General features: G+C 40.1%; 1 protein-coding gene across 9 annotated transcripts in view; it reads left to right on the top strand.

Moving 5' to 3' along the window:
• ndrg4 (NDRG family member 4) overlaps positions 1-13,041 on the top strand; it is a 279,010-nt gene that overhangs the window by 80,370 nt on the left and 185,599 nt on the right. For 6 of the 9 annotated variants that reach the window (XM_063066692.1, XM_063066691.1, XM_063066689.1 and 3 more), the window contains one exon: positions 7,063-7,107. The exons of the other annotated variants lie outside the window; for them this stretch is intronic. In XM_063066692.1, coding sequence (XP_062922762.1) covers positions 7,063-7,107 — 45 coding nt within the window. The remainder of the gene's footprint in view (positions 1-7,062; positions 7,108-13,041) is intronic. 9 annotated transcript variants of the gene reach the window in all.

Here is a 13,041-nt window from a genome sequence, read left to right on the forward strand (position 1 = left end):
CAATGTGCCAAAAGTTCTCCTTGAGACCCTATCTACCTGTGAAGTCACTTTCAAGGAATTGTGAATCTGCATTCACAGATCTCTCAGTTCCATAGTACTCTTCAGTGCTCCACCGTTCACTGTGCAAGACCTACCCTGGTTTGTCCTCCCACAGTGTAATACCTCACACTTGTCTGCATTAAATTCCATCTGTTATTTTTAGCCCACCTTTCTAACTGGTTGAGGTCCTGCTACAAGCTTTGATAGTCTTCTTTGCTGTCCACTGTGCAAATTTGCTGATCCAGTTTACTGCATTATCATCCAAATCATTAACGTACTATAGATGAGAAGCGACAATGGACCCAGCACCGATACTTTCTGGACACCACTAGTCACAGAGAGGCAACCAACAACCACTCTCGGTGTTGTCCCTCTAAGGCTAAGCCAATGTTGAATTCAGTTGACTACTTCATCCTGAAAGCCAGGCGATTGGCCTTCTGGACCAGCCTCCCATGTGGGAATTTGTTGAAGGCCTTGCTGAAGTCCATATAGACCACGGCTACTGCCTTCCCTTCCTCTCTTTGAAAATGTAAATCTGCCTGTCAGCTTAAAGAATAATTTTGGCTTTGGAAAGGTACTGATAGTGGTGCAGTTTGTGTGGTGTTCAGTTGGCCAGGTGAGGGGACACTTGCCTTTTGTTTGTGGGGGGAATATTCCCAGGTCTGTGTCAGTGCCCTATAATGTAATATAGTAAATCACAGAAACACTCAAACCACTGGACCAGTATTGTTATTTTCCACCCTGGCCTCTAGCTGGCGACCCACGAACTGGAAGATCATTTGTTCTGTAGATTTATCAGGAGTTGCATTATCCCACATCAAATTAATCCGGTACAGTTATGACACCCAATGTGTGGATTAGTGTGACCAGACATTCCCATTTTCTCTGATGCCCGGATGAGGTCCCACTGTTGTGGCTGGAAATATCCTCTGAAGACAACTAGTCCCTAATTCACAACATGGGAGCAGGAGTGTTGTTGAGTTGATTGGTGTTAGTGGTGAATGCTGGCACAATGGATTTTGAAACCTTCTGCAGGTTTCTGAAGTTTTGGACAATGTTCTTCCACCATCATCCAGTAGAACCATATCCAATGTTGTCCACGTGAGACCTCCATGTTTTCTCCAACTTCATGTCCTTGTGGCTAAAGGGATCAGGGGATATGGAGGGAAGGCTGGTACAGGGTTCTGAGTTGGAAGATCAGCCGTGATCATACTGAATGGCGGTGCAGGCTCGAAGGGCTGAATGGCCTACTCCTGCACCTATTTTCTATATTTCTATGTTTCTATGTCATGTATATTTCCTTGGATTAGGTAATAGTGAAGTAAAAGTGGAGCAAACTCTTTTGATTACTATGAAATAAACAACTAGAAATTATCATGTCATGTTAAGGTAGCTGCTGGGAATGATTCCATTTTAATAATTGGCTCGTGCATTCAGTTACGAACTGTTCTAGCACATCTGTCACATCTCCATCAACCTAACTTGTTAACATTTCCTTTGGGATCTCCTTCAAATAGAAAAGATTTCATATGGATCAGGGACCTATTGGAAATTCAGAAATGTTTGAATTATAATTGAGTCAAATGCTACTGAGAAATGGAAAAGTTTTAAATCTGCTGACCTTAGCTATCAATTGATAGCAGCTTGAACTGAAAATGCCGGATTACGCTGTAGCAGAAGAGCTAAACAAGTGCTCTGCTCTCTGAAGTGCCATTTTTTGAATACGATGCTAATTTGAAACCTCATTGACTCTCCTTTAAATTTAAAAAGATCTGCAGCTTTATTCTGAAGAAGAGCAGGCCTACCTGTTTCCTGAAATACTTTTGATATGAAAGTGTTTTGGGATACTGAGGTCATATAAAGCACAACTTGGGACCTGTGGGCCCTCCCGCCTGTCTTCCTCCTGTGACACCCCAGTATACAGTGTTATTCTGTTATCCCAGGGAGCGCTTCAGGCTGGGATGTTTAGTCAAATTGCAAACATTTTACCATCTTATGTTGTTAATGGGTCCTTGTTAAACCCAAGTATACTGAAGTATGTTGACAAACCAGACAGGTCTGAGTTTTGTTTCCCTTGATGATCAATAATTTTTATTTGTTTTTCTAGTAAATGTTTGGGAAATATTAAGCCTTACTTCAGTAGATTCAAGTGATCCTTTTTATCATTTTACCACTGGTGCAAATTCACAGCACTGCTACAGGGGAGTCTCCTTGATGAAGGGTACAGGGAAGCCCATTTCCCTGGTGCTCCTCAACTACCTCCCAGTCACCAAGTCTGATCCTTGGACTGTTGTGCAGATTCTTTCAAGCTAGAGACACAATGAATAATGTTTTCACCATGCTCAAGGTCTAAGAAAAATTCCGTTGGAGAACTGTGAGCTTTTCTCAAACGCCCCTGCCACAGAAACTCTATTCCCTCTCGCACTTGCTTCAAGATGGCATTCAAGCCATGAATGGAGCCATCTGATGTCAACAAGGCTCTGTCATCGCTCAGCCATTCTCACTGCAACATTGCACTTTGCCTCCAAGAAACCTCCTGTGGAAGTGGTGCTCATCTTGAGAACGCATGGAAAATTATTCAACCTATGAAACAGTACTCTAGAACCAAGGACACAATCCTTGATGGTCGAGCTTTAGTACACTGATGATGTTTATGCTTGCATATGTTCTAGCGCAGTGCACCAAGCTGCCATCTCTAAGGCCTGTGAGAGAGTAGACTGTGGCATTCAAACACAAGACCAAGACCCTGAGCAACTGACCCTGAATGTATGACACTACCCCCAACAATAAAAATTCACAGTAAAACCTCCAACCATCACTTGGTAAATTTTGGCGGGGAGATTCACCATCCATTTCAATGTGATAGCACAACCTTCAGCTGATCTGAGGAACAAGATGGCTGAAATTCAACTCTTTGGATCTGGCACAACAATTGTGGTCTATTGGCCACTGATTATCCCTGCCCTTTCTAACAGAAGGCTAGAAAGACACAGTTGCTAGAAAAATATCTCTTTCCGCAAAATCCTCTTAAATTCACAGACCGATGTTGGTGTCCTGCCCCAGGCATTACTGGCATCTGAATCTCTGATTGCACTCAGTCTGCCACATTGTTCTCAGAATCAGAACTTGGCTTGATATCACTGGCATATGTTGTGAAATTTGTTGTCGTTGCAGCAGCGGTAAAATGCAATACGTAATAATAGAAAAAAACATGAATTATAGTAAGTATGTGTGTATATAATATATATATCAAAAATAGAAATTAAAAAAGTAGTGAGATAGTGTTCATGGTTCAATGTCCATTCAGAATTTGGATGGCAGAGTGGAAGAAGCTGATGCTGAATTGTTGAGTGTGTGCCTTCAGGCTTCTGTACCTCCTCCCTGATGGTAACATTGAGAACAGGACATGAACACAGATTCCCAGAACAGAGCATCTGTACTTGGAGGAAATTGCTAGGAGGAAAGGAATTAAAGATGCATTCAAATATTCCTTTGAAATGTAACATGGAATCCATGGCCATGACTGTCATGGTAGTGGAAGAGAATGCAAAAGGTATTCAGAATCTTGAATCCTTGTATCATGAGCATAGAAGACTGGCGTAAATGATGAAATGAGCAAACTGCTTCCCGATCTACCTGCCCATATTGGCCGAATCAGTTACATCATAACCCACAAAATCAGAGTGGAAGCAAAGTTCTTGATCAAAAGAGGATTTCTAAAAAGTTGGTGTTATCCAGTCACTTGGTGCCAATGTTAGGGGTAGTTATCATTAAGACCAGTACAAACAGATTTTAATTGAGGGGGGAGAATGAGGAACAGTGTTGTAAATTGTAAGATTCTACCAGTACAATTTGCAATGACCAGGAGATAATTTTAATTCCTCTTTCTGAGTATGTTCTGTACATGGCCTATCACTTTGCTGTTGAAAATTCATTCAGGAGAGTGAGCAAGTTAAAACCTGAACAAAAAAAAACCTGCCTATCTTGTTGATTACCATGTAAATCAGAACCATAAATTGGTTTCAGAAGTATAAGGAGATTTCAAAAGCATAAAGGTGGATACAGTTGAGATGAGATAATTGATAATCTAGATCAACCCAGGTTTAAAATGAGCTTAGTTTATGAATTGGCTGTCTAAAGATTGCAACAACATAAATCAATTGTCAAAGATCCAAATTTGATATTTATGAAAGAGCAACTGAAACTGGATAGATAATGAACCCCTCATGCCTTCTCTGCCATTCAATTAGATCATAACAGAAATCAACTCCATTTACTGGTGTTACTGCATTCCCTTATCCAATGTAAGTCTTTCTGATCCCCAATATACGAGCTTTTGGAATTCGATATTTCAAATTTCTATCCTTTTTTTGTGTAAAACAGGGCATATGTCTCTGGGAAGAGGTCTTCTGGTAGGTAGATTAAGGATTAGGGGAACCATCTTCAAGGTAGGTCATTTAGGAGCAAAATGGGGAAGTTCTTCATACCAGAATAGAAGACATATCTACTTCTGTCCCATCAAGCAATGTTAACATTTGGCAGCTTTTTTTTTGTTATACACATCTTCCAATTTTATTTAATGCAAGCACCATTATTTTCACCAGGTCACAAAACACAAAAAAATGCAGGCCAGAAAGGGAGCCATCTTCCCAATACATTGTTTGTAGAGTTTGTTCTGAATACTGATGAGCAGTGGAAGGATATTTTTCTTGAATATTTGCCATGCCAAGATGCCACTGGAATCAGGAATCTTAAGTTGTGAGTGAAAGCAAACACTCATGGAAATGCCCTTGCTAGAAGAACACTTGTGATCTAAAATAATATTTCTAATTTACTACGACAATTGAAGTTCTCAGTAACTATTTAAAAATAGATAAACTTTGAAATAAAGAAGTGTGGTTTCTGTAAAACTATTTGATACACAGCAGAATTACTACATGGAATCTGTAAGGAGGAAGCTTTGAAGCAGATGGAATTGGGTGACATTGAGATATCCGATGGAGTCCAGAAGGTTTCAGAGAGACTTTCTAAAATGTGTCATTGGGATCAAAATCGGAAAGCAGTATGTTGTCCAGTCCTTAAGCAGTTTTAATGATCTCTGAGAGGATTGGGTTTATTGCAATGACATTGTTGAGGAGTGCTGCACATTATCTGAAGGCACAGACACAGTTCATCATGGTAAAACTATAGCATTATTTACTGAGGAAAGAAGATCCCTGTATGTAGAAAGTAACCTGCTGGAAGAACTCAGTAGATCAAGTAGCATCTGTGGAGGTAAAAGGGATATAATGATGCTTTGGCTGAGATACTGTATCAAGACTGGAGATTGGGATAGGGAGGAAAGATAATCGATATGTGTGGGAGAGGATCCAAAAAGAAACACGTAAAACCTGATGAGGACAAGAATGATGAACTAAGTTGATGATAGGTCAAATATGATGGCAGAATATAGCGTTTAATGGTAAGACTCCTGTCGGTGTGGAGGATCGGAGGGATCTCGGGGTCTGAGTCCATAGGACACTCAAAACTGCTGTGCAGGTTGACTCTGTGGTTAAGAAGTCATATATCATTGGCCTTCATCAGTCGTGGGATTGAGTTCAGGAGCCGAGAGGTAATGTTGTAGCTATATAGGACCCTGGTCAAACCCCACTTGGAGTACTGTGCTCAGTTCTGGTCGCCTCACTACAAGAAGGATGTGGAAACTATAGAAAGGGTGCAGAGGAGATTTACAAGGATGTTGGCTGGATTGGGGGGCATGCCATATGAGAATAGGTTGAGTGAACTTGGCCTTTTCTCCTTGGAGCGATGGAGGATGAGAGGTGACCTGATAGAGGTGTATAAGATAATGAGAGGCGTTGATCATGTGGATAGTCAGAGGCTTTTTCCCAAAGCTGAAATGGCTAGCACAAGAGGGCACAGTTTTAAGGTGCTTGGAAGTAGGTACAGAGGAGATGTCAGGGGTAACTTTTTTAAAGTATAGAGTGATGAGTGTGTGGAATGGCAGACATCCCACCTCTCCCGGAACTTCCGGGAGTCTCCCGCATATTAATAGTGGTTCCCTGATGTCCGCAAATTATATACAATATCACGGAAATCAATTTTTTTGAGAGCGAGCGAGAGAAAAGCAAGAGAGAGCACGAGAGCGACCATGAGAGAAAGCAAGCAAGACCGTGAGAGCGAGCGAGAGAGCAAGTGAGAGAGGGAGAGAGAGCAAGCGAGAGCACTTGAGAGCACGTGAGCAACTGAGAGGGAGAGAGAGAGCCATTGCAGACTGTTCCAAAAAAAATAAAACGTACGTCACCCAAGACTACACTAAAGTGTACCCCTGCCTAATAGGGGTCAAAATAATGACAGTGTTGCTCGCTGCACTGTTTGCAACAATGAATTTTCTGTTGCCCATGGTGGGTTAAGACTGTAAAAGACATGTTGAGGTGAGTTTAACAGGTGTCATTCATTCATTAGCATAGCTAACGTTATTTAAACTAGCTGGCTAGCTGCTAAGGAGCTACTCTATTGCAGACATCCCACCTCTCCTGGAAGTCTCCCGCAAATTGATGATGCTACCTCCCTGAAATGAGTTTTTTGCAGAGTGGGCTGTCTGGAATAGGCTGCCGGCAACGTTAGTGGAGGCGGATACAATAGGGTCTTTTAAGAGACTCATGGATAGGTACATGAAGCTTAGAAAAATAGAGGGCTGTGGGTAAGCCTAGGTAATTTCTAAGGTAAGGATATGTTCGGCACAGCTTTGTGGACCAAAGGGCCTGTATTGTGTTGTAGGTTTTCTATGTTTCTAATGTGGATCAAAAAATGAAATTAATTAAAAAATAACTTTATAAATGTCAAATAAGATGGCTACCTCATCCATTAGAATATGTGTGTTTTTGGTAATTGGATAACTTGAATAAAAGGAAAGTGCTTTTGGTTGCTTGACAGGCCAATCCCTGACTATGTGATAGTCTGTAGTGTGACTTTTTTCTTTAAAATCATAATATCACATGAAACTATTTTTTCTTCTATTTACAGGATAATTGTGATATATTCCTGCCTCCCGTGGACTCAAACTGGCAGGTACAGTGAACTTATTATTTAGAAAATTATAATACATGAGTATCCTATGCTATTGGGATTCTTTTCCTCAGAATTACAGTAAGAGCTGTAAAAGGTCCTGGCAACAACCATCAGTGACAGTGCAACCCCCTACTATTGTGTGTCCATTTCAAAACAATGATATGTTACATGGTAATAAGGAAATGATTAATATATTGAATAATCCTTTACTTTGAAATTAGAATATATTCCAGTTAAGTATGGGAAGCTAATATTGCATCAGGAATTGGGAATGAAATACGAGGAGATGGATGACAGGAAAATTTTCAGTTGATCGCTTTAGGGACCTTTCTGTTATTATTTCGATGAGATGGCTAATATATTAGACACCAGAATGTCATTGGATACTTTTTCATCTGGAAGAAGTTTGGATGTATGACGAATTTTTTTAAGCTGTAGAGATATACTGCACAGAAACAGTCCCTTCACTGAGTTGCAACCATTTTTGAAGCTTACCTTGTACTTAACCACTCATGCAGTTAATTACTAGAAATGATTCCTTACCAATACTGTTTAAAGAGATTGACAATATATGAATGGTGGTTAGTTGATTTTTTGACAATAATTTTGAGTCTGTTTAGGTCTGCTGCTTTTTTGAATTTGCGTTAAGAAGTCTACAGGGAGGGTTGTTGTCTGAAATCTCACGCCTTGTGCTCCTACAGTAAACAGTAACTCTCAGATGGTACTGGTGGGCAAACAAAAGACTACAGATGCTGGGATCTAGAGTAAAATAATTAATTGCTGTAGATAAAGCTGTAGTTAAAGTGAAATTATTGATTGCGCATGGAAATTGGATAAGCAGGAACTCAAGTTAATGGGATGTGACTAGTGGTAGCTCATGTCAATGTGTGAATTTAATTCAAGTTTAGATGAGGACATAATTATTGAAGCCAACGCTTGTTGGCCACATCATTATTGCCCATTAGAACGTGGTACTGAGTCATTTTGGCAAAGGTAATTCCAGAGTGTTGTTGAGTAGAGAGTGGATTTTGATCCATTGGTGATGCTATAGAATTAAGTCAGAGTGGTATGTGATATGGAGGTGCCATATGCCAGTTGCCCTTTTCTGTCTGGGTAGTAGAAGGTTTTAAGAGTAGCCTTCAGTAAATTGCTGAAGTATGTTTCGGTACTGTGATATTTTTCAATGTACTGTAACAACCATTTTGATGATACAGTGATGATAAATGGTTGGCGTGGTAGCATGGCAGTTAGTGCAACACTTTACAGCAGCAGCTGCAAGATCAGGTTCAGCTACCACCACTGTCTTTCAGGAGTTTGCACGTTCCATGTGGGTTTCCTCCGGTTGCTCTGGTTACCTCCCACATTCCAATGACGCACGGTTAGAGGTAGTGAGTTGTAGGCGTGCTATGTTGCCGCTCAAAGTATAGCGACACTTGCAGGCTGCCCAGCACAATCCTTGCTGAGTTGATTTGACACAAAGTGACAAATAAAGTTAACCTTTAAAAAAATAGCATCATAAGAAGTGTAGGCAGGAGCATTAAAGTACAAAGAGAAAATAATTTAAGTGCAGAGGTAAAATTGTTGCAAATGGAGTTAAATGTAGCAACACTGAGCTCATGATCTAAACAGGATAGTACATTTTAAATTATGAAATAATAAAAGCAATGGAGATCCGGAGGTGCTTATAAGTCCATATACATAGATCAATAAAAAGTTATTAATGTATAGACAATGAAACAGCAAATGGAATTCACACCTTGATATGTTCGAAGACTGGAATATTGAAGGATTAATTTTTATGTTATGGCTCAACAAAGAATTGATTAGGCAACACTTCTATTAGAGTAGTTTAGAACACCACAGCTTAAGGATATATTGTATTAGTCTCGATAGAAGGATAAATAGATTTTTTAATGACACTTGACTCTGGTGATAAGCTTATGAGAGGAGACTGTATAGACCAAGAATTTGGAAATACTTGACAAGCTATTTCCCATGGGACCACTGAAAAGTCTTTGACCTGAACTTTTAAATGTTTCTCTTCAACAGATATTGACTGACCTACAAAGTAATTCCTGCTGTTATTTTAAATTTCCAGCATCAACCACATTTGGTTCTTGTATTCCATGGAATTTAAAAGAGCATGTCTTTAAATTGTACTCTTAAAGAGAAGCTATTTCTGTTAATTGGGTCTGTTAAGTTTTTGAGAAATAAAGTTAGGAATCTTATGTACACAAAGGTAGAGGACATTTGAGATTTGTTTGCAACTGGCAACCAGTTATTTCCCTGTAATTTTTTAACTTTAAATTTGATATTTGGTAATTTTTTGTTAGAAAGGAATCTAGTGCTTTCCTGGCATATATGACGAATAAACTCTTCTTTGGCCGGTATCCAGCCGGAAGTCCAAGAACAGTTTGTCAAATTTTTGTTAGTCAAAGATATTAAGAGAGATATAAGTTAGCCATGATTTTGTTGAATATCAGGATAGGGTCAGTTACTGTTCCTTTGCTTCCATGTTTCTAAATGTATGGAATGCCTCAGGAACGCTGTCAGATTCAGATTCATTTATCACAGGCACATTGAAACATACACTAAAATGTGTCATTTGCATTAACAACCAACACACCTGAGGATGTGCTGGGAACAGCCCACAAGTGTTGCACATTCTGTTAGCCTTTCTTAATCCCAAATATAATTTATTATGTATGTTTCCATACTTTTTCAAGGTTGGTTTTGCTGGCATCTCACCAAATGTCAAAAGCCAATGAAAATTTCACACCTGTGGAAAGATAACTAATTGTCAGTGCACCCATACTTAAAGATATTCTTGGAGGAGTTGACCATCTCAAGACTGATTAATTAGTTTTTAAAGTTGATTTTAGAAGCTTTTGAGTCAAAAATATATCTATGATATTCATCCCCATCTTAGTTTCTGATTTGTCCTATTTTTACACTCCAAAAATAGCTGCTTCACCATGCTCAAATAAAAACTGAGTTTTTAACAAACATAACTCAATCCCTACTACTACATGGCCATTAGCCATATGCATAGACCCAAAGACATTTACTCCTTGATAAGCAGGAGAATGTGTTTATTTCCAGCTTGACATTTGGCTTTTGAAAATGGTCAGGGAAGTTCCTGAACATGTTCCTGGAAGAGATTTTTTTTTACCCCTTCCCGCATGTTTGCGATCTTGCTCCTTAGTATCTTTAGACTGTAGGTGTGTATGTTAGCTCAATTGGAAGCCTTGCTGTGCCAGCATTTTCTTGGGACATATTGGAATCTTTACATGTAGATGCTTGGCAGATCGTTATCCATCAGGACGTCTCACTGTAGTAGATAATAAATTAATACTGATACATTGTCACCTCAAATTATGAGCCAGAACTTAATAGAAAACAATAAGCTGAACATTCAGTCTGACAATCTAAAAATAATTCTGATGCAAGTGGCCACTGGTCTTAATTGGTAAGACCAGTGGCTTTCCTTACTGGAAACAAGCATTATTTTGAATTTCAATTCTATTTGAATGTAGGCTCATAAGTTAACATCCGCCTTTGATGTTGATATAACTTTGTCCCCGTTTACAGGTGCTAATAGGATCTTTTTATTTGGGTGGCACAAAGGGTACAAACAAATAATAATAATAAAATCAGTTGAAAAGTAACAGTGTTTTTTCTAGATAAGGAAATTGCCTGTGTTTATTTGAAATCTTGCAAGACTTCAGGAAAATATTTTAGTTAATGGAAACAACAGGGAATTCTGCAGATGCTGGAAATTCAAGCAACATACATCAAAGTTGCTGGTGAACGCAGCAGGCCAAGCAGCATCTATAGGAAGAGGCGCAGCCGACGTTTCAGGCCGAGACCCTTCGTCAGGACTAACTGAAGGAAGAGTGAGTAAGGGATTTGAAAGCTGGAGGGGGAGGGGGAGATGCAAAATGATAGGAGAAGACAGGAGGGGGAGGGATAGAGCCGAGAGCTGGACAGGTGATAGGCAAAAGGGGATACGAGAGGATCATGGGACAGGAGGTCAGGGAAGAAAGACAAGGGGGGAGGGTGACCCAGAGGATGGGCAAGAGGTATATTCAGAGGGACAGAGGGAGAAAAAGGAGAGTGAGAGAAAGAATGTGTGCATAAAAATGAGTAACAGATGGGGTACGAGGGGGAGGTGGGGCCTTAGCGGAAGTTAGAGAAGTCAATGTTCATGCCATCTCTAACTTCCGCTAAGGCCCCACCTCCCCCTCGTACCCCATCTGTTACTCATTTTTATGCACACATTCTTTCTCTCACTCTCCTTTTTCTCCCTCTGTCCCTCTGAATATACCTCTTGCCCATCCTCTGGGTCATCCCCCCCCCTTGTCTTTCTTCCCGGACCTCCTGTCCCATGATCCTCTCGTATTCCCTTTTGCCAATCACCTGTCCAGCTCTCGGCTCTATCCCTCCCCCTCCTGTCTTCTCCTATCATTTTGCATCTCCCCCTCCCCCTCCAGCTTTCAAATCCCTTACTCACTCTTCTTTCAGTTAGTCCTGACGAAGGGTCTCGGCCTGAAACGTCGACTGCGCCTCTTCCTATAGATGCTGCTTGGCCTGCTGCGTTCACCAGCAACTTTGATGTATGTTGTTAGAGTTAATGGACTTGTTTAAAAGTGTAGGCAACATGTATCCCAGTAAAAGCAGCGGCTGAGTTGGATACACATAATTCCCACATACAGCAAAGTATTAATGACTAGACAATCGATTTGATATAGAATTTAGAGATGCAACACTTCAGTGAGTTAAGAGGATTGTTTGGGCACAAAATGCCTTGCCACACACTGCAGTGGAAGCTGAAGTTTTAAAGGCTTTTACTCAGGAGGCAGACTGATTTAGGACAAATATATTTTTGCAAGAAATATCTTTGCAAGAGACTAACTGGACAGATTTCAACAGTCCGATACATCCCTACCAAAATTGATTGAGCTGCCAGGTTCATGAAAGCAGAGCTTCACGTGATGAATTGTTTTGTCTTTTGGCATCACTGAATGTTTCCTTCGCTTGTTGTTGAAGTATTATATCCAATTCTGCACAACACAGTTAAGGAAGGATGTGAAGTCTTTGGTGAGGTTGTGTAAGAGATTTACTGGAATAGTTCCATGAATTGGGGTTGGACTTGAGACATGTCCTCCTTCCAGCACGAAAGAGTAGGAAAGAGAAGGAAATTTCATATGCACTTAAAATCATGAAGAGTAAATAAAGGGAATCTGTTAATTGTGGCTGGGGGTTGTCACTAGCAAACGGACTAAAAATCAGGATTACCTGTAAATGAACCAGAGCTGATAGGAAGAAAAACTTCTCTCACACTAGATGGGTTAAGTAAGATTTATAATGCTCTTCCCTGCAGGCTGGCAGTAGTACATTTTCACAGGCAACACGTTTAGTGATTGGTGGAGAGGAGGGCCAGGAAGTTAAATAAACCAAATTTGTTCTTGAAAGGGCCAATGTTCACAATGGACTGAATAGCCTTCTCACTTCTGTGCTGATTCAATGGTGCGCACAAGGACAGTTTAATAATCACTGATAGTCTTCCAGTAGTTTTCAGAAAAAAATATAATTTGGGAAGGCTGTTTAAACTTTGAGTACTTTTACAATGCTCTCTTCAATTTTGCCCAATTTGACCACCCTTTAACCCCAGGATAGTTTATACTTCTGTACAGCTGTGCATTATGTTTCTGTTAAATCTTTGAGTAACACAGAGAGTATCTCCAGTGTTTAGAGCAGGGGCTCCCAACCTGGTTAATGATAAGGGGTCCATGGCATAAAAAAAAGTTGAGAATTCCTGGTTTAGAGACACATGGCTAGAATATGCAAATAAGATGCACTTGCTCCTTCAGATATTCAATGAAGCAATAATTTTTTTCCCAACCTTTGAACTAAGTGAATGCATTCCAATTG

Source organism: Mobula hypostoma, chromosome 14 (genome assembly GCF_963921235.1).
Source record: "Mobula hypostoma chromosome 14, sMobHyp1.1, whole genome shotgun sequence".
In the NCBI taxonomy this organism is placed as follows: domain Eukaryota; kingdom Metazoa; phylum Chordata; class Chondrichthyes; order Myliobatiformes; family Myliobatidae; genus Mobula; species Mobula hypostoma.